This window comes from Coffea arabica, chromosome 3c (assembly GCF_036785885.1).
Source record: "Coffea arabica cultivar ET-39 chromosome 3c, Coffea Arabica ET-39 HiFi, whole genome shotgun sequence".
In the NCBI taxonomy this organism is placed as follows: domain Eukaryota; kingdom Viridiplantae; phylum Streptophyta; class Magnoliopsida; order Gentianales; family Rubiaceae; genus Coffea; species Coffea arabica.
This window is the reverse complement of record NC_092314.1, coordinates 40,763,966-40,790,999: the sequence shown is the minus strand read 5'-3', so window position 1 is coordinate 40,790,999 and position 27,034 is coordinate 40,763,966. Positions and strand designations below refer to the sequence as shown.

The window sequence follows — 27,034 nt, the reverse complement described above, 5'->3', positions numbered from 1 at the left end:
ATTTCTGTTTTACCTTACCCCGCAAGTGTGCGGGAGGTGCGCTCCTTTTTGGGTCATGCAGGGTTCTACAGGAGATTCATCAAAGATTTCTCCAAAATTGGAGCGCCCCTGTTCAAACTATTGCAAAAAGATGTAGCATATGACTTCACCGAGGAGTGCAAGGTGGCATTTGACAGGTTAAGGGAGTCATTGACATCACCACCTGTTATCCAGCCTCCAGACTGGAGCCTCCCATTTGAGATAATGTGTGACGCGAGTGACTATGCAGTGGGAGCAGTGCTGGGGCAACGGATTGGCAGGACGGCTCATGCAATCTATTATGCATCAAAGGCGTTGAATGGAGCTCAACTCAACTATTCTACAACAGAGAAAGAATTACTTGCTGTGATTTTTGCACTAGAAAAATTTCGACCATACTTGTTAGGTGCAAAAGTAATAGTTTTTTCTGACCATGCAGCCTTGAGATATTTGATGACAAAGAAAGATGCTAAACCAAGGCTTATCAGATGGATCCTGCTCCTTCAAGAGTTCAATTTGGAGATTAAAGATAAGAGTGGGGTAGAAAACTTAGTCGCTGATCACTTGAGTCGCTTGCTTGCTCATAAGGAGGAGCCACCATTGAGGGAGGCATTTCCAGAGGAGCAACTACTTGCCATTAACTCGTCTACACCCTGGTATGCTGATATAGTAAATTTCTTGGTGACTAATCAAGTGCCTGAAGGGTGGCCAAAGGTTAAGAGAGACAAGTTGAAGAGTGATGCTAAATATTACATTTGGAACGATCCGTACCTTTGGAGACAATGTTCGGAAGTGCTCAGGAGGTGTGTAAGTACAGGTGAATTTCACTCCATTTTAAATTTCTGTCATTCGTTTGCATGTGGAGGGCATTTTGGGCCCAAGCGAACAGCTCGCAAAGTGTTAGAGAGTGGCTTTTACTGGTCCACCCTTTTTAAAGATTCGTATTTATTTTGCAAATCCTGTGATAGGTGTCAAAGGGTGGGGAATATTTTTCGTAAGGACCAAATGCTTCAAACCTCCATGTTGTTTGTTGAAATTTTTGATGTTTGGGGGATAGATTTTATGAGTCCTTTTCCCTCATCTTTTGGTTTCCTATACATTTTACTTGCTGTAGATTATGTCTCTAAATGGGTGGAAGCTAAAGCCACCCGTACTAATGATTCTAGAGTGGTTGCAGAGTTCTTAAAATCTAATATTTTTGTCCGTTTTGGAATGCCAAGAGCTGTGGTTAGTGATAGAGGGACACATTTCTGCAATAAGACTATCACGGCCTTGTTTTGAAAATATGGTGTACTCCATAAGGTATCCACACCGTATCACCTGCAGGCAAACGGTCAGGCCGAAGTGTCAAACAAGGAAATCAAGTCGATCTTGGAAAAGATGGTGCGTCCGGATAGGAAGGATTGGAATTTAAACCTAGAAGACGCGCTATGGGCGTACAGAACCGCGTATAAGACGCCGATTGGGATGTCTCCGTACAGACTTGTCTTCGGTAAGGCTTGCCATCTTCCCGTGGAGTTCGAACACAAGGCGTTTTGGGCAGTGAAGCAGTGTAACATGGGATTAGACGAAGCAGGGGTCCAAAGGAAATTGCAGCTACAAGAGTTAGAGGAGATAAGAAATGAAGCGTATGAGAATGCCACGATCTATAAGGAAAAGAGTAAAATGTTTCATGATCAACAGGTTTCCAGAAAATCTTTTGTAGTGGGGACAAAAGTCCTCTTGTATCACTCGAGGCTTAAACTTTTTCCCAGTAAGTTGCGTTCCCGTTGGATTGGTCCATTTGTCGTCTCTAATATTTTTCATTATGGTGCAGTGGAGATCCAAAGTTTAAAAACGGAGAAAAAGCTCGTGGTGAATGGCCATCGTCTCAAACCTTATTATGAGGGTTTCTATGTTGAAGAAGTAGAAGTTGAACACCTCCAAGATCCACCTTATCATGCTTGAGGGTTTTGGCCATGTCTAGCCAAAGACAGTAAAGAGAGGCGCTACTTGGGAGGCAACCCAAGACTATTTGTTTCAGTTTTCATGCATTTTTGAAGTTTTAGTTAGGTGTGGTAGCAATTAATAGTTTGGTGTTTGGTAACAGGAAATTGGCATTCAGGCGTGCCCACGCCAGGTGGTCACGTCTGAGGAAAAAGGTTGGAAGGCGAGGTTCTGCGAACTCTAATGCAGTTAGACGTGCCCACGCCAGATGGTCACGCCTGAGGGGAAGAAATTTTCGATCAGGATCTGCAGACTCTATGGCAGTTGAGCGTGCCCACGCCAGGTGGTCACGCTAAAAAAAAAGAAAAAAGAAAAAAAAAAGTTGAAAAAACCAAATTGCCCTTGAACGAAAAAAAGAAGAAAGAAAAATTTTCAAAGACCCGGAGCCCTAATCTTTTTCTCCTTCTCCTTTCTTTTCTTTTTCTTTCTTCTTCTTCTTTCTTTTCTTTCTTTTTCTTCCTTGCTCCCCTGGCCGCCGCTTCTCACTTGCTGTCTACTGGCCGGCGCCGCTCCACACCGCGCCGCACGCCGCCGCTCCTCGCTGCCCGCCGCCACCGCACCTCACCTCGCTGCCGCCGCTCGATCTCCACCAGCCCGCTTGCCACTCCAGCCGCGCAGCTGCACGCCGAAGCCAGGCGCGCGCGAGCTCCAGCAGCCAAGCGCGCGCTAGCTCCAACAGCCAGGCGCGCAGCTTTTGCGCGCAGTCCGTGCGCGCAAACCGAGCGCGCGCCGCCCAGCAGCTCGCGCGTACAGCGCCCACCCTGTTCTAGGCGCAACCAAGCCCAGCGCAACTCAGGCGCGCGACACGCGAATCCAGCTCTAGGCCCAGCAGTAGCAGCGCGTAGGGAAGCCGGTGAGCGTCCTCTTGGTGCAACTCGCAGCAGCAGCCGCCATCTCCAACGCGCGTGCCCGCCACGCATTTTTCCTTTCCCTCTGTTGTCACCCCGGCTCTCTACTTCACCCACTGCCAGTCAAAACCTCCGGTGATTTCTTCCTTTATCTTTCTGTCACTAAGTAACTGAGGCCAGATTACTTAATTTTATTAGCTGAGGACGGAATCTTATTTTCGTAGCTGAGGCCAGATTCTTTTTAATTGCTAGCTGAGGACAGATATTTTGTGCTTGATTTTGGGTGCTGCGCTATATCCGTGGGCGATTGCTAATTAATTGTCAAATTTTGTGCTCAATCAGTGATAGTTGGGGGGAATTTTTACCCTTGTTGCCTGTTTAATTAGTTTTTGGGGGAATTTTGCTGCGTTTGTCTAATTAAGTGAATTTTGGGGTGATTTGGTAGCGTTGGAAAGTATTTTGCTGATTCACAGGATTAGTTAGCTTTTGGGGTAATTTTATTGTTTGGTTGTGCACTTGTCTGTGACTAGAAACTGTGATTGGGACCCTTTTACTGAATCAGCTGCCTGTTGACCTCTTTTGTGCACATTTGCCTTGCCTCTGCCCTATCCAATAGACCAAATGACCAAACCAAAAACTAAAGGCAAGAACAAGCCTTCCACTTCCACTTCCACCCCTCAGCCTACAGTCCCCTTAGGGGGACCTGCCCCATCGACTGGGCCGGGAGGACCCCGGACTCGCCTTGGACGGAATAGGGAGGTTCATATCTCCTCTCCGGCCCACTTTGGCAGCAATTTGACCTTCACCCGGGCTGCCGACAAGGAGCGGTATGCCTCGGCTTGCACAAGGAAGATAATTCCTTGTAAATACATCCATGGCCCTACACTTGATATGTTAAACCTGCGGGATGAGGTCACGCAGCACTTGACTAACGTAGGCTGGACCCGCTATGCTTCTATCGTTTTACCTGCTTTCACTGAACTGACGTGGGAATTCTATGCTACTTTTGAGTTTAATATTCCTGATGAATTTTCCGTTACCACTCCTGGGGTAGTGAGGTTTCGATTAATGGGTAGAGAGTTCACCCAATCTATAACTGAGTTTAATTTGGCTCTTGGGTTTATTGATATTCCCTACTCTCAGAGTGAGGAGTATATGCACAGTGTGTGCGAGTACTCGGAGCCATTTTTCTCTCATTACATTGATTATTGGAGAGAGTTGTCTGTTGACCGACACTGCTATGACCCCAGTCAGTCTAAGGCTTCTTATCTTAAGAGCGCCGCCTACCGTTATTTACATAGATTCATGGCCTATAGTTTCTCAAGTAGGAAGGATAGCTCGGGTACTCTGACCAAACCCGAGTTCTTTTTCATTTGGTGCATGGTCACTCGGACTAAGGTCAATTTGGGTAGCTGGTTTGCCCTCCACCTCCGAACTGTGCTAAGTAAGAAAAATAAGCCATTAATCTTAGGCTCATTTATCACTCAGTTGGCTGTAAATCTTGGAGTTTTGGAATTAAATAATCATAACTTGCATCGTGCTTGTACTATGGAACCCGCCGATTTGGTTTGTTTGGAAAAAATGGGTCTTGTGAGACAGGTAGCGGGCGTTTTTCAGTTTACTCCCCCGGGGCCAATCTCCGTTCCTCCAAAGCACAGTGCTTCCAAAACCGCCGACCCGGAGGCTGGTGGTCCTTCTACGGATGCCCCCGGACCGTCCTCTTCGGCACCTCCACCATCTTCCTCCGTCGATAGCCAGCTTGCAGCTCTTCGGTTCCAGATGCAGCACATGGACACCCGTATGGATCGGATGGAGGGCCAAATGGCCGGCATGACCTAGAATTTAGCACAATACCTCCACCACGTGGGTTTCTGCCCACCGTGCCCTCCACAACCTTAGTTCACCTCTGCCCTCCGCCGTATTAAGGGAAGTGTTGTTGCCTTTATCACTTTATTTTCATCTTTATCCGCTTCCATTGAGGACAATGAAAGGTTTAGGTGTGGGGGAGGGTTAATTATGCATTAGTTGTGTTTTGAGCTGTTTTATGTGCATTTTCCTTGCCTTAGTAGTTTTTTTTTTAAACTGTAATGAATACAATTGAGATGTGAGTATAAGCAGTAAGTTCATGCCATGGGGTGTTCTATTTTCCTTAATATTGAATTGATTTATGAATATGCTGGATTTGACATCAATTTGACCACTTGTGCGATTTTTGGGCCTAATTTTTCGTTTATTTGAGTGGTTATTGCACATGGTTGGTCATTCTAGAACTTGCTCGGTTATGCGTGTCAAGACCACATTTAAATGAGTTTAATGCATTGAAATGATAGGGCACCTAGGAATGAGCCATTTTTGGACTTTCTTAAAACCAACCCTTGGATTATTTACTACCATTAGGGAGCCAAGTTGAGCCTTAACCCCTATTCTTTGCTTGAGACCCCAGCTTTTACCCGTGAACCCTCTTTTTAGACTTTCTTTCTGAATCTCGTGTGAAGAAGTGCTTTGATTTCATTATACAGAATTTTGAAATAGTATCTGAGAGGCATTGCACATGTCTATATATATATATATATATAACCAAAAAAAAAAGGAAAAAAAGAGGTGGAAAGAAGGCAAAATGTAAGAAAGCAACGAGTAAAGTTGAGTCTTATGGTGCTGGTTGGGAGTTGCTGAAAAAAAAAAGAAGAAGAAAAAAATATAGAAAAAAAGAGAGGAGAAAGGAAAAGTCGAAGGTCGTGGCAAGTGCCAATTCACTCTACTCGTGTGATGGTTGAGATGCCTTGAAGTTCCCAATGTGCAAGAATCTGTGTAATGAATTTCTGAGCACTTTCTTTATACTTTTACACCCTTTTGACTCCTTTTTATCCTACCTTCTCACCCTAATCCCATTACAACCTTGCGAAGTCCCTTAATTTTTGCATTTAAATTCAGAAGTAAGTGGTGGAGATATGATATATGAGCAAGCGTATGGTAGTGTCATTCTATTGTGTTGTTTCGAGAGCCATCTTATATACATTTCATATACACTTTGGAGTGAATGAGTGCACTTTAAACTGCGAGAATTGTTGATTTGGTATATTCTGATTTCGATAAGGTTATTGGGGATCTTGGAATGCCATTCTTGGTATGAACTGCTGTGATTTGCTTAGCATCTTGATTGTACTTCTGAGTTAATTATGCTTGAGGGCAAGCATAGTTCAGGTGTGGGGGAGATTGATAGGTTGCATTTTAGTGGGTATTTTGGGCATTATTGCACAATTAATTGACTAAATATTTTCGTTAATTGGGTGGATTCTACTGATATTTTGTTTTGGTGCTAATTGCAGGAATGGTTGCTGAAAAGTGCTTAAATTCAACTTTTAGAAGATTCATCGGACGTGGGGCCCGTTTGAGAAGCTGAAGAAACCTAATTGTAATAGATTTTATTTTAATATATTTCTAGGTAGTCTGGCTGCAATTTTAAACAAGTAACAATTTTTTGGCTATTGTGGGGGGATTGTATTTATCTCTCGCGCGGCTTAGGTTAGGGGAGAGTTTTTTTCTTTGTTTTTGAATGAGAGGAGGGAGCCGCAGCTTGGCAGAGAGAAGGCAGCAGACATTAGCCACTTTTGTTGACTTTGAATGCTAGTGAACTTTTCATGAGCTTTTGAACGGAATCAAACAATTGGAAAACTCCTTCTCGTATGAATTCGTTTGCCAATTAGGAGAAGCAGAAGGGGCCATTATTGTTGACTGTGTGTTACTTTTCATCTTGTGGTTGACTTTGGTAATTCCTTGGTTTTTTGATTAGTCTTGACCGAGAAATCAAGCAAGTGAAATTCTTTCTTGTATGCGCGCCTAACACCAAACAGGAAGAAAAGCATCGATGACCCTTCCCTACCTTGTACGCGCGGCCTGTTCACTAATGGGGAACTAAACCCCTAATTCTAGTCAAGGGAACAACTGACGAATTGGTTCAACAATTACTGTGAGATCTAATTTATTTTAATTGCTTCCTCATTTATTGGTATTTATGTGTTTCCTATTTTTAATTGTTTTAGTCCTTATGTATGATTGATTAGTGCGCAATAATTAATTATTCATATAGGCTATTTTGCTAAATAAATGTAATTGAATCCGTAATTGTTCGTTATCTCTATCTTAGTAGCGACTGGCGTAATTGGGTTTATGTCAGGGGAGCATACGATCTAGTTTAAACAAACCCTCGTAGCGTGTTTGTTAGTTAGGATTGGGCCTTTCTAATTATTAATGCAATCTAGAAATTAAATCCTACGGTCGTACGTAGGGTTGTTTTTGGGTTAGAGAAATAGCTAACGGTCGTACCTTAGCTATCGATAAATTAAGGAAGGGTTGGTTGTTTAGCGCGTGCGAGACAACTATAACCAATCTGTTAATAAATGTTGGAATTATTTCTGCATCAATGATCAGTGCATGAACCACTTCTGAAGTATACCCTTGGCTAGAGTTTCTCTCAGTTATTCCTCTTAATTAATTATTTTCTGCATTTAATTTGTTCAGTTGGCTTTTGATATCAAAACCCCCCCATTAATCTTGATTTGAAAAGAAACAAATATCTCTCCAGTCCATGAGGAGACGACCCTGCTTACCATTGTCTACTAGTTAGGGAATTCAGTTAAATAATTAATTCAGGTATATCGGATTAAGCAAACTCTTCGGGAACAGGGTGAATCAAGTAACCCATTGCACACCTAGGGTCCCTGCTCCAGTACTCGAATTGATTACTGACTGTTTCAGGTGGTAGTTAGGATTCATTTATTATTATTGCACAGGTTCGGCACCTGTCAGTAATGGTGGCTAATTGATGTCGTATTACCATTCATGACTTGCATACTTTTGGCAATTAGAAATGTACTACATGAATGGCCAAATCTATGTATGGTTTCAATCAATTTTGTTTTGACAAGATACTTTCGTGCACGTGTATATGGTTGTTCATGAAACTATCTAGCCAATTCCAATATTATATAGTGTTCGTGCTAAATCTCTTTGTCAATAAGTTTAATTAAAATTATAAACAGATACTATTACCCCTTCTTTCTTTTTGAATGATTAGTTTGCTACCATAAATAAAAGTGTTTTGAATGATTTACCGATATATGTTTCTTGATCTTTTGATTTGTCTAATATCTCCAAAATTATAGAAGTGTTAGCGTGAGCGTAAAATTGAGTATCATGGATATATACAATATTCCTATATAACGAGGTTTACAATTTGGTACAATTTGAACTTTATTAGCCTCTTCTTCCTTGTCTTCTCTTTTTCTTTTGTATCCAATTGAAAGCATTGAGTGGTCTTTTGTTCGAATACTAATGCTGACACTACTACAAACACTAATCAACAATATTTGACAGTTGATTGCTAATCTCCCGTTGAAATACAAATACTAGTTAATACTTATCATCAATACACGATAGTTTTATATCCATTATTGTTTCATTGATATCGGGGAAATTTTATCAAAGAAGAAGAAACCGTAGTTGAATTTGTTCATAATTCTTGCTCCTGTGTTCCGTAAGGAGTCTCTTAATTTATAAGTAATATTTTAATTTGTATCTTTATATGTTTTTCAAGAAGTTAATTCCAAAGGACAATTGCTATTACCAATGTATACCAGATACCCTGGTTATTTCGACTACTGGAATTAATGATGCATACATGCAAAATTACAAACCTTATTGGACAGTGATTCCATGAAATCTTTAGGTGAAACTAGAAATCAGGTAATTGATAGTTGGAATTGTAGACTTTTTATTCATAATATGTTTTCTTTTTATCTTTTTTTAGAAAAATATTGTAATTGGGAAATCAATGTCCGATTGCCGACGTCTTCACAATTTTCAAAGTCTGATCACCTTTGCATGAGCTCATTGTCCATATTTACATTTTTTACTTTAATTTCCATTTATTTTTAGTTTTTTATTGATTAGTTGTTTTTTCTTTTATTTTTCATATTCTGTTTTGGGTTTTTCTCCTTTTTTTTTTATTCTGGTATATTGTGTTATGTTACTTGATGATGATGATGATTCAGTAAAGTTCAAAATTTTCTATTTGAATTGGATATATATTTTTAAATTTTCTAATGACGATTATTTTTTTTATTATTAAATTCATCATTTATTATGAATTCGAACTGAAAGTTACAACCATGCTCACTGCCTTATCCCAACACAGAAGCTACGCCATCCGGACCTTTCTAACTGACGGCAAGCCTAACCTATCTAAACGAAGGGCGCCCCGAACCAACTGAGGTATCAGTCCTACGTGTTCATAAACCCTAACCTGATGTCCAGGGTGAGAAACTCCCACATTAGACAAAATATCCGCAACTTTGTTCGCCTCCCTGTAGCAATGAGCTACCCGAGGGGAGTCACCAAGCAATTGCCATATCTGCCAAACTGCCCTCCGGATGTGCCAAGGACACTGGAACGTCTTCTGCAGAATCCCCACCAGGACCAAGGAATCTAACTGGACTCCTACATTGCCGAATCCCCTCTGAGCACACTCGCGAAGCCCAATCAGAAGGGCTGAAGTTTCCGCATGTAGACTGGTAGTTTCCCCAAGATAGGCCGAGAATGCCAATAGCAACCTTCCGGATGAGTCGCGCAGGACACCACCGCCACCACCCGTACCAGGGTTCCCCTTTGAGCACCCATCTGTATTGAGTGTTAACACCCCTAATTCTGGCCCTATCCAACGCACCAACTGAAAACCAAAGCCACCCACTGGGACACCCGACCAATCATATAACTGCTGAAACGTGTGTGCCCCAACTTGGCCCTTAAAATGAATCTCCAAAAGCATCTTAGCTTCTCTGAATATGGCCTGAATAACAACTGCTGGACGCATTGGTTTGCCTTCAAAGACGCCTTTATTCCTAGCCTTCCAAATATGCCAGCAAATAAGGCTAGGAAGGATAGTAAAAATGAATCGTCTCCTTTCCAATTTCTACTCAACGAACCACCACGCACCCATTCGAGCACGCAATAAGGACCCTGTACAGATTACCCCACACATACTCCCAAAGTAACTCCATACTTCCAGGGCCACCTGCCCCATAGAGAACAGATGCTCAATGGATTCGCAGGATGGACTTTGACAACAAAGGCACTTTGAAGGCATATGAAAGCCAAGCTTACATAGCGTCTCTGCCAGAGGCAACCGGCCCATCAATAATCGTAGCATGAAAAAGGAAATCTTCAATGGAATTCGATGATGCCAGACACGAGATAGAACAGCCGAGATGTTGCGGGCCTGACGAACTTCTCCAAAAGCCGAGGCCAGGGTAAATTTACCAGATGTCGACGCCATCCATACCGCCTCATCCGCACAACCCCCACCAGGTACCGGCTGTTGTAAGATGGCCGGGATAATGTCTTGTGGTACAGCTCGAGAAAGCAACTGTATATCCCATTCCCCATTGCTGATGAAGTCCCCAAAAGTGAGATCCGGGGCGACGGTAGACCGCAGCACTAAAGCACCATTGCCTAACCAATTGTCATACCAGAAGTTACACGAACCCTCGTTAACCTGCCATAGCATTGACAACTCCACCTGTCGACTAACATTCCACATTCGTCTCCAAGTAGCCGTAGCGGACAACCTCAATGGGGCTTCGCACGGATGAGCCCCTCTACAATATTTAGCGTGCAAAAAGGTTGCCCAAAGCGAAGATCCCGTCCGAAACAGCCACCATAGTTTGCACGAAAAAGCTCGGTAGACATCCCGAAGCCTACGAAATCCTGCGCCCCCCTCCTCCACCGGGTAGCATAAATGAGGCCATCGTATCCAATGGAACTTCGCTTTCTCATCCAGTGATCCCCACAAGAAGTTTGCACAAACCTTTTCAATCATTGCGAATACCTAGCTCGGCAACACTGCTGCCGAGAGCAAATGGACAGGTATAGCTGCAAGAACATGTTTAATAAGGATTAACTTCCCACCTGGAGATAGAAGCCTTGATTTCCATGACATCACCCTTCCCAAAATAGCTCGGCTCACTCCCCCAAAATACGACGACCGACACCTGCCCAAATACAGCGGGAATCCCAAGTAGCGAAATGGAAGAGCCTGCCTAGTAAACTTCGTGACCCGCTCAATCAACCTTCGTCGAGACGGAGGCAGTGATGGGTGAGTCACATATCCGCTTTTTTGAGCATTAACCAACTGCCCCGAGGAATGCTGGTACAACTCCAAAACCCGCATGATGAGCCGCAAAGAATTGGACGAACCATTCGCAAATATAAGAACATCATCCGCAAAAGCCAAGTGGGAGATAGTAGGACACCCATGGGGAACTTTAAAGCCGACAAACCCTGGCTGGAGAGCCATGTCATTAAGACCTCTCGACAGCACCTCAGCACCTATAACAAATAGCGCCGGCGACAAAGAGTCACCCTGACGCAACCCCCTAGCCGACTTAAAAAATCCATGCGATGCACCATTGACAATGACTGAGAACCACACATTAGAGAGTAGACGCCAAACCCTGTCTATGAACTGCTCTCCAAACCCAAATCTCCGCAACACATTAACAATGTGAAACCAGGACACCCTATCATATGCCTTAGACATGTCCAACTTAAGGGCAACATTTCCCCCTCTAGCGGACTTGCCAATACCCGACATCAATTCTTGGGCCAACAAATAATTTTCCGTTATATTCCGCCCCTTAACAAAACCCGTCTGCTAGGGGGAGATTATCTTCGGCAAAATAGAGGATAGCCTGTCGGCCAAAAGTCTAGACAACAGTTTGTTAAAAAAATTGCAGAGACTGATCGGTCTAAACATTGAAAAGTCTTGAGGATTTGACACCTTAGGGATGAGCACAATAGAGGTGGAAGTAATGAATTTAGGTAATTCAGCCCCACAGAAAAAGCTCAGCACCGCATTATAGACATCTTGGGCAATGACATCCCAGGAAAATGTAAAGAACTTACCCGTGAATCCATCCGGTCCTGCAGCACTTTCCCCGTCCATTGTAAAAACCACTCGTCGAACCTCCTCCATGGTCGGGACCTGCTCCAAGAGCTTATTATCCTCCTCTGTGATTAATGGGGGAATTAAGTGCAACAGCTCCTGTACAGGGGCAATAGGCTCAGAAAACAGGTCCGAGAAGAACGTGATCGCCTCAGATGCTATTTCGTCATCTTTTTCCACCCAGGAACCCTGTGAGTTCTTGATCCGATGGATAGCGCTCTGCACCCTTTGTTGCTTCACCACCGCATGGAAAAACTTGGAATTCCCATCTCCATTTTGAAGCCACCGGACTCGGGCCTTTTGCCTCCAAAATTGCTCCTCAAGAGCCAGGGCCCGACTTAGGTCCGCCTGAGCCCTTTCAAGGCCATCATGTGCCAGCTCAACCTCATTGCACTCCACCTCCACCTCAGCCCGTCGAACCGCCTCCTCTGCCACCCTAACCATGTCGAAAACGTTACCAAAGGATTGCTTGTTCCACTCCTGGATAGCCTTCCATGTTGCCAACAGTTTCAAACACAAGACCCGTAGCGGAGCCCCAATCACCGATCTATCCCAAGCAGCTCTAATGACCTCTATCAGGGTGGCCTGAGAAGTCCAAACGTTCAAGAATCGAAACGGCCTCGGTTTGTTGTCTAGTCGAGTAGCAAACGAAATCCGTAGAGGAGCATGATCGGATGGGTGTCGCGCTAAATGCTCTACGGAGATGGTGGAAGAGACCTCCGCACATTCCCCATTTATTAACACTCTGTCCAATCGCTTCCAAATTTTAGCTCTACCTCTCCGATTGTTGCACCAAGTAAAGTTAGCACCCGAATAGCCCACGTCAAAGACGCCAGCTGCCTCCATAAAAGACATGAGCTCCAACCCCTCATGGACCCCAACCGGCCGACCCCCCCCGCTTTTCATGGGGAGCCATAACAACATTAAGATCCCCCCCAATACACTACGGAAGGGAACTAGGTTTATCATCAAGTAGGTTCTGCCAAAGTTCTCTTCGCTCCTCCAAAGAGCACTTGGCATGCACAAAAGAAAAAATGATAGAATTGGGCAATTGTGGATGCTGAATAGATAAGGAAATATGTTGTGTAGAATTACCTATAACCGTACAACTGAAGGGATTGCAATAAAAAATCCAGATGTCATTCGACAAATTTGTAATAGCTGAATCGAATGCCAGACGCATACAAATGAAGTCAACCTTAGACATATCATATTTGGGCTCACAAATAACAGCAAACTTGACCGCATACAACCTTATTAATTTTATCAATCTCCTAAGATTGGGGGCTTTAGAGACCCCGCGAATATTCTAGAAAATTGCGTTAATCATGAGGCAAAACCTGGAAGGAGTTATAGGTTGGTGTTGCAGACCTCAACTGGCGATCAGAGGGGATACGCACACGGCCACCTTTCCCTCGCCCTTGTTTGATACCTTGCACCCCATTAGTGACCTGGTCGATGTTTAATGCCTGGACCGATGACTCCATGACGTTGTCCTGTCGCACAACCATTCTTGGGGACAAACTCCCAGCCGCAATAGGTAACTCAATGTACACCTCTGCAATCTTCCCCTCCTCAGCCCTCTCGTCCCTGTCCAAGCGCAGATACTGCATGTCACCCAGGCTGGTGTCCTTCGCAAGTGTCGCCTGCCCGTCGCCAGAGTGCCGCTGCTCCTCGCTGCCTTGTCCTGGTTCCTTTGTTTAGCCAGAAGAATTTCTTTTTCTTGAGAGGATAATGCAGCGTATTGTTCTCTTAGCTTCTAATTACATTGTTTCTTTGTTTTTTTCACTTATCGCATCAAAATCACGAACATTAAATTTAGACAGGCTCATCCTACCAAATCGCGCAAGGTTATGTACTAAAGGCAATCAAACACCTAAAAGCATAGAAACAACAATAGAACTAATGAATATCTAATTAATTGCGAAAGCAAAAGCACAAGGCACGACACATCAAGGCAGTAAAATAGTAATTGGGAAAATAAAAACTGAATATGGCTACAGTTTAAAAACTAAGGCTAAATAAAAGTACAAATATGCATATTGTTAAAAATAGTAGAAAACATAAAGAGATGCCAGTACGCGTAAACCTAGATTTTGTGACCAGTATGAACAGGAAGCAAGACCAGAAGAAGAACCTGCTTAAAAAATAAGGTGGAAAAGCAAGAATTTTTAAAAAGTTGCAGACAAACAACAATACAAGTGATAAAGCAAAAGACCTTGAACACAAGAAAATAAACATGCTAAAAAAACACCAACAAAATGCAGCTTCCTATACATGATATCATCAGCGAAAGGGGAAAAAAGGATCTAACCAAAAAATACAGATTAATAACAAGTCTACATGCTAACTGAAACTAAATAGAAAAGTCAATACGAGCATATGAGTATTAAAAAACCAGAACATTCAAAAGAATCATATGCAGGTTAAAAATATTATGATGATAATAAAGGACTAAACATAATTCATTAAGAAGAAGATGATGATGATGATGTCTTTCAAAAAGCCTCGGGAAAACGCACCCTCATGAGGCAGAGTGAAAAGAATACACTGGCAGAAAAAAGAGATTGAAAACAATGGAAGTACAATCATACCCATGATTATAAAAGCATGTAAAATCATGTTGGTTTTAGCTTGTAGGTTGTAAGACAAAAATGGTTACCAATCAAAACATGCTTGTAAATCCCATTTCACAGACAACACTTGATTTATCATTGTGGACCAGAATTTATAACCCGAACAAAAAAAAAGGAACCACGTGGTGAAGAAGTGGCCAAGTGTGTGTAGGCTCAGCACAAGCTTATCATCAATTTTTTGAAGTAGATGAAAAATTATTCCATGCATTAATTAATTCCGTACGATGAAAATGGTGGACAATCACTCATAACTACATCCAAACTATATTAGGTGATTGTCACACTCATAAATTTGTTTGTAAATACCATTTTTTTAGGTGATTGTCACATCGTGGACTTATGAGTGGTTGCATGTATTTATGACAATCACCTAAAATGGTTGCATTTAAATCTATAGCTGTTGAATGCAATTATGAGTGGTTTAAATCTATAGCAGTTAAATTTTTTTTTAATGAAATACCCTTCTCTCATAAGGCCCACAATCGAGCCCCACAATTGGACAGTCAAAATCAACATTTAAGGAGGGATAGTTAACAGGTGTCGAGTCTGTATAATAATAAATATTTACTCAAATAATATATAGATTTTGTATACAGTAATAAGTAGGGTTGAATCTATAGGAATTTGGAAAATTCATTTTCTCTTAAATTCAAAGTTTGGGGAGATTTTCATAAGAATAGAGGTAGCTAAGCAGCTCAAGTAAAAATAAAAATAAATAAATAAATAAAAACTGATGACAGTTTACTACGATTGAATCAAAAATAAATAAACTCTAGCCATGGAATAACCTGGAAAATGGTTCACTCAACCGTCCTCTTCGGCACCTCCACCATCTTCCTCCGTCGATAGCCAGCTTACAGTTCTTCGGTTCCAGATGCAGCACATGGACACCCGTATGGATCGGATGGAGGGCCAAATGGCCGGCATGACCCAGAATTTAGCACAATACCTCCACCACGTGGGTTTCCGCCCACCGTGCCCTCCACAACCTTAGTTCACCTCTGCCCTCCGCCGTATTAAGGGAAGTGTTGTTGCCTTTATCACTTTATTTTCATCTTTATCCGCTTCCATTGAGGACAATGAAAGGTTTAGGTGTGGGGGAGGGTTAATTATGCATTAGTTGTGTTTTGATCTGTTTTATGTGCATTTTCCTTGCCTTAGTAGTTTTTTTCTTTAAACTGTGATGAATACAATTGAGATGTGAGTATAAGCAGTAAGTTCATGCCATGGGGTGTTCTATTTTCCTTAATATTGAATTGATTGATGAATATGCTGGATTTGACATCAATTTGACCACTTGTGCGATTTTTGGGCCTAATTTTTCGTTTGTTTGAGTGGTTATTGCACATGGTTGGTCATTCTAGAACTTGCTCGGTTATGCGTGTCAAGACCACATTTAAATGAGTTTAATGCATTGAAATGATAGGGCACCTAGGAATGAGCCATTTTTGGACTTTCTTAAAACCAACCCTTGGATTATTTACTACCATTAGGGAGCCAAGTTGAGCCTTAACCCCTATTCTTTGCTTGAGATCCCAGCTTTTAGCCGTGAAACCTCTTTTTAGACTTTCTTTCTGAACCTCGTGTGAAGAAGTGCTTTGATTTCATTATACAGAATTTTGAAATAGTATCTGAGAGGCATTGCACATGTCTATATATATATATATATATATAACCAAAAAAAAAGGTAAAAAAAAGGTGGAAAGAAGGCAAAATGTAAGAAAGCAACGAGTAAAGTTGAGTCTTATGGTGCTGGTTGGGAGTTGCTGAAAAAAAAAAAGAAGAAAAAAATATAGAAAAAAAGAGAGGAGAAAGGAAAAGTCGAAGGTCGTGGCAAGTGCCAATTCACTCTACTCGTGTGATGGTTGAGATGCCTTGAAGTTCCCAATGTGCAAGAATCTGTGTAATGAATTTCTGAGCACTTTCTTTATACTTTTACACCCTTTTGACTCCTTTTTATCCTACCTTCTCACCCTAACCCCATTACAACCTTGCGAAGTCCCTTGATTTTTGCATTTAAATTCAGAAGTAAGTGGTGGAGATATGATATATGAGCAAGCGTATGGTAGTGTCATTCTATTGTGTTGTTTCGAGAGCCATCTTATATACATTTCATATACACTTTGGAGTGAATGAGTGCACTTTAAACTGCGAGAATTGTTGATTTGGTATATTCTGATTTCGATAAGGTTATTGGGGATCTTGGAATGCCATTCTTGGTATGAACTGCTGTGATTTGCTTAGCATCTTGATTGTACTTCTGAGTTAATTATGCTTGAGGGCAAGCATAGTTCAGGTGTGGGGGAGATTGATAGGTTGCATTTTAGTGGGTATTTTGGGCATTATTGCACAATTAATTGACTAAATATTTTCGTTAATTGGGTGGATTCTACTGATATTTTGTTTTGGTGCTAATTGCAGGAATGGTTGCTGAAAAGTGCTTAAATTCAACTTTTAGAAGATTCATCGGACGTGGGGCCCGTTTGAGAAGCTGAAGAAACCTAATTGTAATAGATTTTATTTTAATATATTTCTAGGTAGTCTGGCTGCAATTTTAAACAAGTAACAATTTTTCGGCTATTGTGGGGGGATTGTATTTATCTCTCGCGCGGCTTAGGTTAGGGGAGAGTTTTTTTCTTTGTTTTTGAATGAGAGGAGGGAGCCGCAGCTTGGCAGAGAGAAGGCAGCAGACATTAGCCACTTTTGTTGACTTTGAATGCTAGTGAACTTTTCATGAGCTTTTGAACGGAATCAAACAATTGGAAAACTCCTTCTCGTATGAATTCATTTGCCAATTAGGAGAAGCAGAAGGGGCCATTATTGTTGACTGTGTGTTACTTTTCATCTTGTGGTTGACTTTGGTAATTCCTTGGTTTTTTGATTAGTCTTGACCGAGAAATCAAGCAAGTGAAATTCTTTCTTGTATGCGCGCCTAACACCAAATAGGAAGAAAAGCATCGATGACCCTTCCCTACCTTTTACGCGCGGCCTGTTCACTAATGGGGAACTAAACCCCTAATTCTAGTCAAGGGAACAACTGACGAATTGGTTCAACAATTACTGTGAGATCTAATTTATTTTAATTGCTTCCTCATTTATTGGTATTTATGTGTTTCCTGTTTTTAATTGTTTTAGTCCTTATGTATGATTGATTAGTGCGCAATAATTAATTATTCATATAGGCTATTTTGCTAAATAAATGTAATTGAATCCGTAATTGTTCGTTATCTCTATCTTAGTAGCGACTGGCGTAATTGGGTTTATGTCAGGGGAGCATACGATCTAGTTTAAACAAACCCTCATAGCGTGTTTGTTAGTTAGGATTGGGCCTTTCTAATTATTAATGCAATCTAGAAATTAAATCCTACGGTCGTACCTAGGGTTGTTTTTGGGTTAGAGAAATAGCTAACGGTCGTACCTTAGCTATCGATAAATTAAGGAAGGGTTGGTTGTTTAGCGCGTGCGAGACAACTATAACCAATCTGTTAATAAATGTTGGAATTATTTCTGCATCAATGATCAGTGCATGAACCACTTCTGAAGTATACCCTTGGCTAGAGTTTCTCTCAGTTATTCCTCTTAATTAATTATTTTCTGCATTTAATTTGTTCAGTTGGCTTTTGATATCAAAACCCCCCCCATTAATCTTGATTTGAAAAGAAACAAATATCTCTCCAGTCCATGAGGAGACGACCCTGCTTACCATTGTCTACTAGTTAGGGAATTCAGCTAAATAATTAATTCAGGTATATCGGATTACGCAAACGCTTCGGGAACAGGGTGAATCAAGTAACCCATTGCACACCTAGGGTCCCTGCTCCAGTACTCGAATTGATTACTGACTGTTTCAGGTGGTAGTTAGGATTCATTTATTATTATTGCACAGGTTCGGCACCTGTCAGTAATGGTGGCTAATTGATGTCGTATTACCATTCATGACTTGCATACTTTTGGCAATTAGAAATGTACTACATGAATGGCCAAATCTATGTATGGTTTCAATCAATTTTTTTTTGACAAGATACTTTCGTGCACGTGTATATGGTTGTTCATGAAACTATCTAGCCAATTCCAATATTATATAGTGTTCGTGCTAAATCTCTTTGTCAATAAGTTTAATTAAAATTATAAACAGATACTATTACCCCTTCTTTCTTTCTGAATGATTAGTTTGCTACCATAAATAAAAGTGTTTTGAATGATTTACCGATATATGTTTCTTGATCTTTTGATTTGTCTAATATCTCCAAAATTATAGAAGTGTTAGCGTGAGCGTAAAATTGAGTATCATGGATATATACAATATTCCTATATAACGAGGTTTACAATTTGGTACAATTTGAACTTTATTAGCCTCTTCTTCCTTGTCTTCTCTTTTTCTTTTGTATCCAATTGAAAGCATTGAGTGGTCTTTTGTTCGAATACTAATGCTGACACTACTACAAACACTAATCAACAATATTTGACAGTTGATTGCTAATCTCCCGTTGAAATACAAATACTAGTTAATACTTATCATCAATACACGATAGTTTTATATCCATTATTGTTTCATTGATATCGGGGAAATTTTATCAAAGAAGAAGAAACCGTAGTTGAATTTGTTCATAATTCTTGCTCCTGTGTTCGGTAAGGAGTCTCTTAATTTATAAGTAATATTTTAATTTGTATCTTTATATGTTTTTCAAGAAGTTAATTCCAAAGGACAATTGCTATTACTAATGTATACCAGATACCCTGGTTATTTCGACTACTGGAATTAATGATGCTTACATGCAAAATTACAAACCTTATTGGACAGTGATTCCATGAAATCTTTAGGTGAAACTAGAAATCAGGTAATTGATAGTTGGAATTGTAGACTTTTTATACATTATATGTTTTCTTTTTATCTTTTTTTAGAAAAATATTGTAATTGGGAAATCAATGTCCGATTGCCGACGTCTTCACAATTTTCAAAGTCTGATCACCTTTGCATGAGCCCATTGTCCATATTTACATTTTTTACTTTAATTTCCATTTATTTTTAGTTTTTTATTGATTAGTTGTTTTTTATTTTATTTTTCATATTCTGTTTTGGGTTTTTCTCCTTTTTTTTTATTTTGGTATATTGTGTTATGTTACTTGATGATGATGATGATTCAGTAAAGTTCAAAATTTTCTATTTGAACTGGATATATATTTTTTAATTTTCTATTGACGATTATACATATTGTCAATCTTTGGTGTTATTCAATTGGATACCTCAAATTTTAATAGATAAATTCAAAAGAATTAATTTTTTTGTTATAACAATTTTAGGTCCCATTTTAAGATAGAAAAGAATTATTTCTTTTTTTTGTGACAATTTTATGTCCCATTTAACCATATAAGAGAGGAAATTTTTAATGAAAATAAATTTGGGATGTTAAATTTAGACAAAAACATAATAAGAGTGAAGTCTGATGATTCTCTTAGTGAAGGATGTCTGTACAAGATAGGTATTTTGGAGATATTAGTCTATGTCTACTTATCTGTGTGAGATCAATGGAGGCTGTTTTGTTAATATTATTCTTGTTTTGTGCGGCAGCAATATAATGCTCATGCAATTAGCTAGTAGATTAGTACTATCAATGATCTATCTGCCTACAAATGGCCATATGATATGGATTTCTCTATTATCTCACTGCATTTACGCATTCGTTGTTATTAAACTGAATTTTATATTAGTAGTTGCTCAAAAATTATAAAGATAAAATTCAGTTAGAATACCACTAAGGAGCAAAGAAGCTAATAACAGTCAAAACCTCAACATCTGGCGTATAAAATTGATAACATGAAATTTGTAACTTCATTCCAAGTTAATTGCATAACATAGTTTAATTATATCTAAAATGTTCTGATGAACTTATGAAAAAAAATCATGGCGTCTTCAAATGTTACTAATACAACTTAAGCAGTGGCAAAATTACTCGAAAATTAAAAAGATGTAAGAAATTAGGTGGTAATCAGCAGATCAGGTAGGCGAAATGGAAGACTGTAGCCATTTTGGATGCAGCTATCAGTTCACACACCATAAAACAACACATTTAGGTTAGTTAACATCCATGGATTAGGGTCTATATCTCAAATGGTTAATAACTTACTAGTTTTTATTAGACTTTAAGATCTCATTCTGAGTTTTAACAAGAATTACACTTATTTTCTGGTTTTATTGTATGTTTGGGTACAACAATCAAGTTTTGCAGTTACATCTGACAAGACCAAGCTAACTTCAAGAAAAGTTATAAAATTATAGAGGATCTAATTTACGATGTGTCATAGGAAATGCCAACGGATGGGTTGGACTAACCTATCTTTGCATACGGTCGGAGTAAAGGATGATTGGATGGACACTGAAGATTATAGCTTTTATTGCAACTGTAGCTTTTGCATTCGTTGTTAAAGCTAATGTTGTCCTGTTATTTGGTGCATCCTTCTTGTTTCTGCAATCTCTAATGTTGTCCTGTTTGTTGGAGGTAAAGTTGCTGAGAGTCCACAAATGACACGCGAGTTCTAACAAACAGCTGAAGAAACTTCTGGACATTATCCTTCGCTGTGCATGTTCCCTTGCTCCAAATCATGGTATTGACCCCAGAAGCTTGATTTGATTAATCCTACTTGTGAGAAGGGAACACAATGGCAAAGCCTACAGCTCTAATTTACTGACACCATGAAGTAATGTCTCAAGTTAAATCAGCTTGGCCACTCAATTTTCAGTTTTCTTCCCAAAGTTCGACTAGAAAAACTATAGTTATTAAACCCGGTCCGAAAGGGAGCTGACAAAAGAGGTGGGTGAATGAGTTACTGGTTCAACCAATGAGTGAATGGTTCAACCGGTGAGTCACTAAATATATTTAAATATTATATTTCATAATTTTTGATATAGTTAAAACTATAATAAATTATGTCATAGTAAATGCTGAATTTGCCTAATTTATTATAGAATCATTAATTCTTATAAAAGTTAATAAAACCTAAATTCAATTAGTAATCTATCAAAGTTCAAGTATAAAATTTTATTTAAGTGTAATTATCGGGTTTATTTATGAATTTTAGGTGCAAAAGATTATTAGACATGAATTGTGTGTAAAAAATTATTATGATAGTTATTAAACGATATTAGAATGAATTGTGTGATATGTTATGTTTTATATTCGTTTCATAATTTATAGAGTTTGGGGAGTAATAAAATTTATTAAAAGATTCCAAATAAATTTTATTTTTAAAAAATAAAATAAGGATAAAAGTCTAATAGATAATATAAAAAAGACTAAACAATCAACAAATGAGTTGTTGCTGTAGTGGTAATTGCATTTGCATATATACAAGAAGTTTGGGTTCAAATCTTCACATCTAAAAATTTTTAACATGTAAACTGGGTTCCCTATAAAATCGAATGGTTCACCGGATTGACCGATTAAACCGTCGATCCGTTAAAAAGTCAATGGTTCACTTGTAGGAATGTTTGAATCAAAAAATTTGGCCTGGTTCAATGACCAGTTCACAGACTTGACGAGTCGAACCACCAGATCAAATTGGGTTTAATAACTATGAGAAAAACTCCAAGTCTATTGCAAACTACATGTGCTCGACATACATAAATAATCTAACAAGAAACTAATTCTGGAATTGGGCTTAGACATGCTTCCTGAGGTTGTAGAGCTTAGCCCGAGATTTAACTGATTCAGCCCTCAGTTAAAACTTAAAACAAAATACAGTTCAGTTCCCGATTTGATAAGTTTGCTGAATCGGAAATGTACAAGAGATGTCAATGGAAGCCCTCGCTTGCGGCAATGTTTGTTTTTCTTGGTTTTTTGCCCTTTTTTTTTGCTAGTAATTAATTCTCGTTCTTTTGCACTCCCTCATTTTCAGTAAACTCTTATCAATTTAATTGATTCCTAACCCCTATTGCATATTGATAGGGTATAATTTGTTAGTAATTTTTTTATTTATGTCCCCTTTTATCCCCTGATAAATATTGTGTTAATTGCTGATATTTACTCATATTTGGTATCTGGACTTAATTTCAGGAATGAAGCAGAAAACTACCAAAAAGGAGGGACTTTATGGAGAATATGGAGACGTCTAAGGGTTTCAATCCTTGGGCCCTTGGATTGGTGGGGACCACAAAGCTATAAGTCATTTGGGCTTTTCAAAGAAAGCTACGGAAAAGAGACTTGGGAGAAGAAGTACTTTGGAGGCTTTGTCCACATGTGTGGGGACCACCTAGATAGGTTTAGTCTATCTTTCTTTTGTTTCTTAAATAGGGATAACGTAGGGAAGGAAGACATCTCTAGTTTTAGTTTATCTTTTTAGTTTAGTTTTTCAGCCTAGTCTTTAGTTTTTCTTCCTTTCTCCTGACTGGCCTCTGACACACGGCAGGTGTTCGATAATATTCCCCAATGGAAAAAACACCTCTTATTCCTTGCTTCTTAATAGAAAACGCAATGCCTTTGCAATCTATTAATTTGTGTGGTGATTTAATTATGCGGCGTGGCTAAGTCTTCCATCTAGTCAAGGGTCAACTCGACGGCGCAGTCCTGAAAATCTGTGAGATCTAATTAATTTTCACGTGTTCCTTTATTTATTAATATTTGCACGTTGTCTGCTTGAATTTTCATGGGAATTATTTTATTAATTGGATGTCAAGGGCCCGATGTTCAATGTGATTTATTAATCTCGTGCCAATTTAGTCAATTAAATCCGTAATTGTTTGATTGATTAATATTAGTGGCAACTGGTGTGTTTACACATTAGGGGAACGTGCGATCTAATTTAAATAACCCTCGTAGCGTGTTATTGATTGGGGCTAGGTTTTTCTAGTTATTAATGCAATTGAAAAATTACTTCCTATGGTCGTACCTAGGAGTATTTGCTGATTAGGGGTAATCAACGGTCATACCTTGGTTATCAATAATTTAAGGAAAAATTGGTCGTCAGACTATAACTAGCCTATTAATACATTAAGTAAACACCTCTTGCATCAATGATCGGATGATTGGACTATGCCTGAGTAGTTGTATCCTTGGCTAGAATTTATTTATTCCTGATTAAATTCCTGCTATACTTGTGCTAGTTATTTATTCATTTTTAGTTACATTGTTTAATTATTTTTAGTTTCATTCCGGAGAAATCCCCCTTTATCAATTGCACTTTAAAAGAGACAGATATCTCCAGTCCCTGACGAAACGACCCTACTTGCCACTGTCTACTATTTAGTAATTTTTGTCAACTAATTAATTCTGGTATATCGGGTTAAGCAAACTCTTCGGGAACAGGGTGAATCAAGTAACCCATTGCACACCTAGAGTCCCTGCTCCAGTACCTAGGATTAATTATTGACTGTTCTTAGTGGTAGCTAGGTTCTATATTTATTATTATTATTGCACAGGTTGACGACCTGTCAATTTTTGGCGCCGTTGCCGGGGACTGGCGTTATTATTTGTTTCTTTTTAAATTCATGTTTATTCTAATTTTCTGGTATTTTTCTAGTGTATGCCTCGGTCTTCTCGTACAGGTGATTTGATTTTTGACCCTGAAGTAGAGAAAACCGCGCGTAGAACGAGAAAGGAAACCAGACAGCTCAGAGAGGAGCTCTCCAGTGCTACATCTCAGAGACCTGAGTCAGGAGGTGAACTAACAGATTCATTTGGTGACACTTCGAGTGACTCGGAGCAAGAAAAAATCCCCATGGCTAATGCACGAACATTAAGGGAGTTGGCTGCCCCTAATTTAAATCAGCAGCCTTTGTGCATTACTTTCCCGAGTTTGAGTGAAAACACTTCATTCGAGCTAAAATCTGGTCTGATTTCTCTTTTACCCTCTTTTCATGGCTTACCAGGTGAGGAGCCGTATAAGCATCTGCAGGAATTTGATGTCGTGTGCAATAGTATGAAACCCCCGGGCATTACAGAAGAGCAGATAAAAATGAGGGCATTTCCCTTTTTCTTGAAGGACTCTGCAAAGGACTGGTTATACTACCTACCACCAGGTAGCATCACCACGTGGGACCAATTAAAGAAAAAATTTTTAGATAAATATTTTCCTGCATCTAGGGCTGCGAGTCTAAGGAAAGAAATTTGCGGGATCAAGCAGCACCCAGGGGAGTCACTCTATGAGTATTGGGAACGGTTCAAGAAGTTGTGCAGAATGTGCCCCCAACACCAAATAAGTGAGCAGTTGCTCATACAGTATTTTTATGAGGGGCTCCTTTTCAGAGATAGGAGCATAATTGATGCTGCAAGTGGAGGGGCACTGGTGAACAAAACCCCTCAGGAAGCACGGGAGTTAATAGAGGGGATGGCAGAGAATTCACAACAATTCAGTTCGAGAGAGGACGTCCCAATACGTAAGGTGAATGAGATAGAGACATCCTCTATGCAGCAGCAACTAACTGAGTTGACCTCGTTTGTTAGGCAACTGGCTGTAGGGAATGCATCTCAGGCCAGGGTGTGCGGGATTTGCACTGGTATGGGTCACTCTGCAGACATGTGCCCAATGTTTCAGGAAGAAACTGCAGAACAGGTGAACATGGCTGGCCAAGCGCCCGCGCCAAGGAAGCAGTACGACCCTTACTCAAGTACCTACAACCCCAGGTGGAGAGATCATCCCAACCTCAGTTATGGAGGGAATAGGCAACCCAACTTTACATCGAACAGGCAGTCTAACTTTGTGCCATATAAGCCACCAGGGTACCAGCAGCAATACCAACCCCGACCACCTCCGTCCCCAAGCTCTGGTCCATCTTTGGAGGAGATGATGAAACAAATGATGACAACCATGGCGCAAAATCAGCAAAGGACGGAGGCAACCATTATGCAAAATCAGCAAAGGACGGACTCCGAAATGCAGGATCTAAGGAATCAGATAAGTCAAATGGCCACAACAATCAACCGTTTGGATTCCCAAAACCAAGGTAAATTGCCGTCTCAACCCGAATTAAACTCGAAGAATGTGAGCGCCATGACCTTGAAAAGTGGCAAGGATGTTCAAGGACCTGACCCGTTGATTCCTAAGGACAAGGACGAAGATCGAATTTAGAAAGAGGTGGAAGAGGAGGGCGGTGACAATAAAAATTCAAAACTAATCTCGGACCCACCCATTCCGGTTAGAACCAGCCCACCTCCCTTCCCAAGCAGATTGGAGAAACCAAGGAAGTAGGACAAGGAGAAAGAGATCCTAGAGATCTTTCGCAAAGTAGATATCAATATTCCCTTTCTAGATGTGATTAAGCAGGTACCCAAATACGCAAAATTTTTAAGGGACCTGTGTGTCAACCGAAGGCGGTTGAAGGGAGATGAGAGAGTGGTAGTGGGAGAAAATGTGTCAGCAATTCTGTAACGAAAGCTTCCTCCGAAATGCGGGGACCCAGGTATGTTCACTATTCCTTGTAGAATAGGCAATTCCTTGATTGGAAAGGCTATGTTGGATTTAGGAGCCTCAATTAATGTGATGCCCAAGTCTATATATGCTTCATTGAATTTAGGTCCCTTAAAAGAGACTGTGATAATAATCCAACTGGCTGACCGAACTAATGCATACCCTGACGGGTTGATTGAGGATGTTTTAGTGAAAATTAATGAATTGGTTTTCCCTGCTGATTTTTACGTGCTTAATATGGATGATGAACACTCTCACGACCCATCACCTTTACTGTTAGGTAGACCCTTCTTGAGCACAGCTCGAACTAGAATAGATGTTAATAAGGGCACCCTATCTATGGAATTTGATGGTGAGGTTGTTCATTTTAATATTTTCGACTCTATGAAATATCCTTCAGAATCACATGCTGGCTCTGTTTTCTCTATAAATGCTATTGATTCTGCTGTACGTGAAGTTTTTGAAATTGGAGGCAGGGATGAGCTGGAAGTTGCCTTGACCAAGCACTTCGAGTCAGAGATGACCGCTGAGATAGAGTTGAGTGAAGAGCTCAAATGTGTGATTGGAGCGTTACAGACGTTGCCAACCACAAAGATAAGGTATGACCTCGCACCCGTTTTTATACCTGAACCTCACCAGAGGCTACTTCCATCTGTGGTGCAGGCGCCTACCTTAGAGTTGAAACCGCTGCCAAAACACCTAAAGTATGCGTACTTGGGTGAGGGAGAGACACTCCCAGTGATTATCTCCGCCAGTTTATCAACAGTCCAAGAAGACAAATTGATTCGAGTTTTGAGGGACCATAAGCAGGCGATAGGATGGACTATCGCCGATATCAAGGGAATTAGTCCCGCGGTATGTACGCATCGGATTCGACTCGAGGAGGGCGCTAGACCTATTCGTCAGGCTCAAAGGAGATTGAATCCTCTCATGATGGAGGTAGTGAAGAAAGAGATCCTAAAACTACTTGATGTGGGGATAATTTTTGCTATATCAGATAGCCCCTGGGTGAGTCCAGTACAGGTGGTCCCAAAGAAGGCGGGAGTGACGGTAGAGTCTAATCAGGAGGGTGAGCTCGTACCAGTCCGAAAGCCCACTGGTTGGCGGCAGTGCATAGATTATAGGAAATTGAACGCCGTCACGAAAAA

General features: G+C 40.3%; 1 protein-coding gene across 1 annotated transcript; it reads left to right on the top strand.

Annotated features, from left to right (window-relative positions):
- Positions 1–24,197: 24,197 nt before the first annotated feature.
- Positions 24,198–25,547, top strand: LOC140037987 (uncharacterized). Its single transcript, XM_072083170.1, has one exon. It carries the CDS (start codon positions 24,198–24,200, stop codon positions 25,545–25,547), a length of 1,350 nt encoding a protein of 449 aa, XP_071939271.1.
- Positions 25,548–27,034: the final 1,487 nt, after the last annotated feature.

What these genes read in the sequence shown, in the direction of transcription:
- LOC140037987 (XM_072083170.1), top strand. Translation starts at nt 24,198, where the DNA reads ATGGCTAATGCACGAACATTAAGGGAGTTGGCTGCCCCTAATTTAAAT.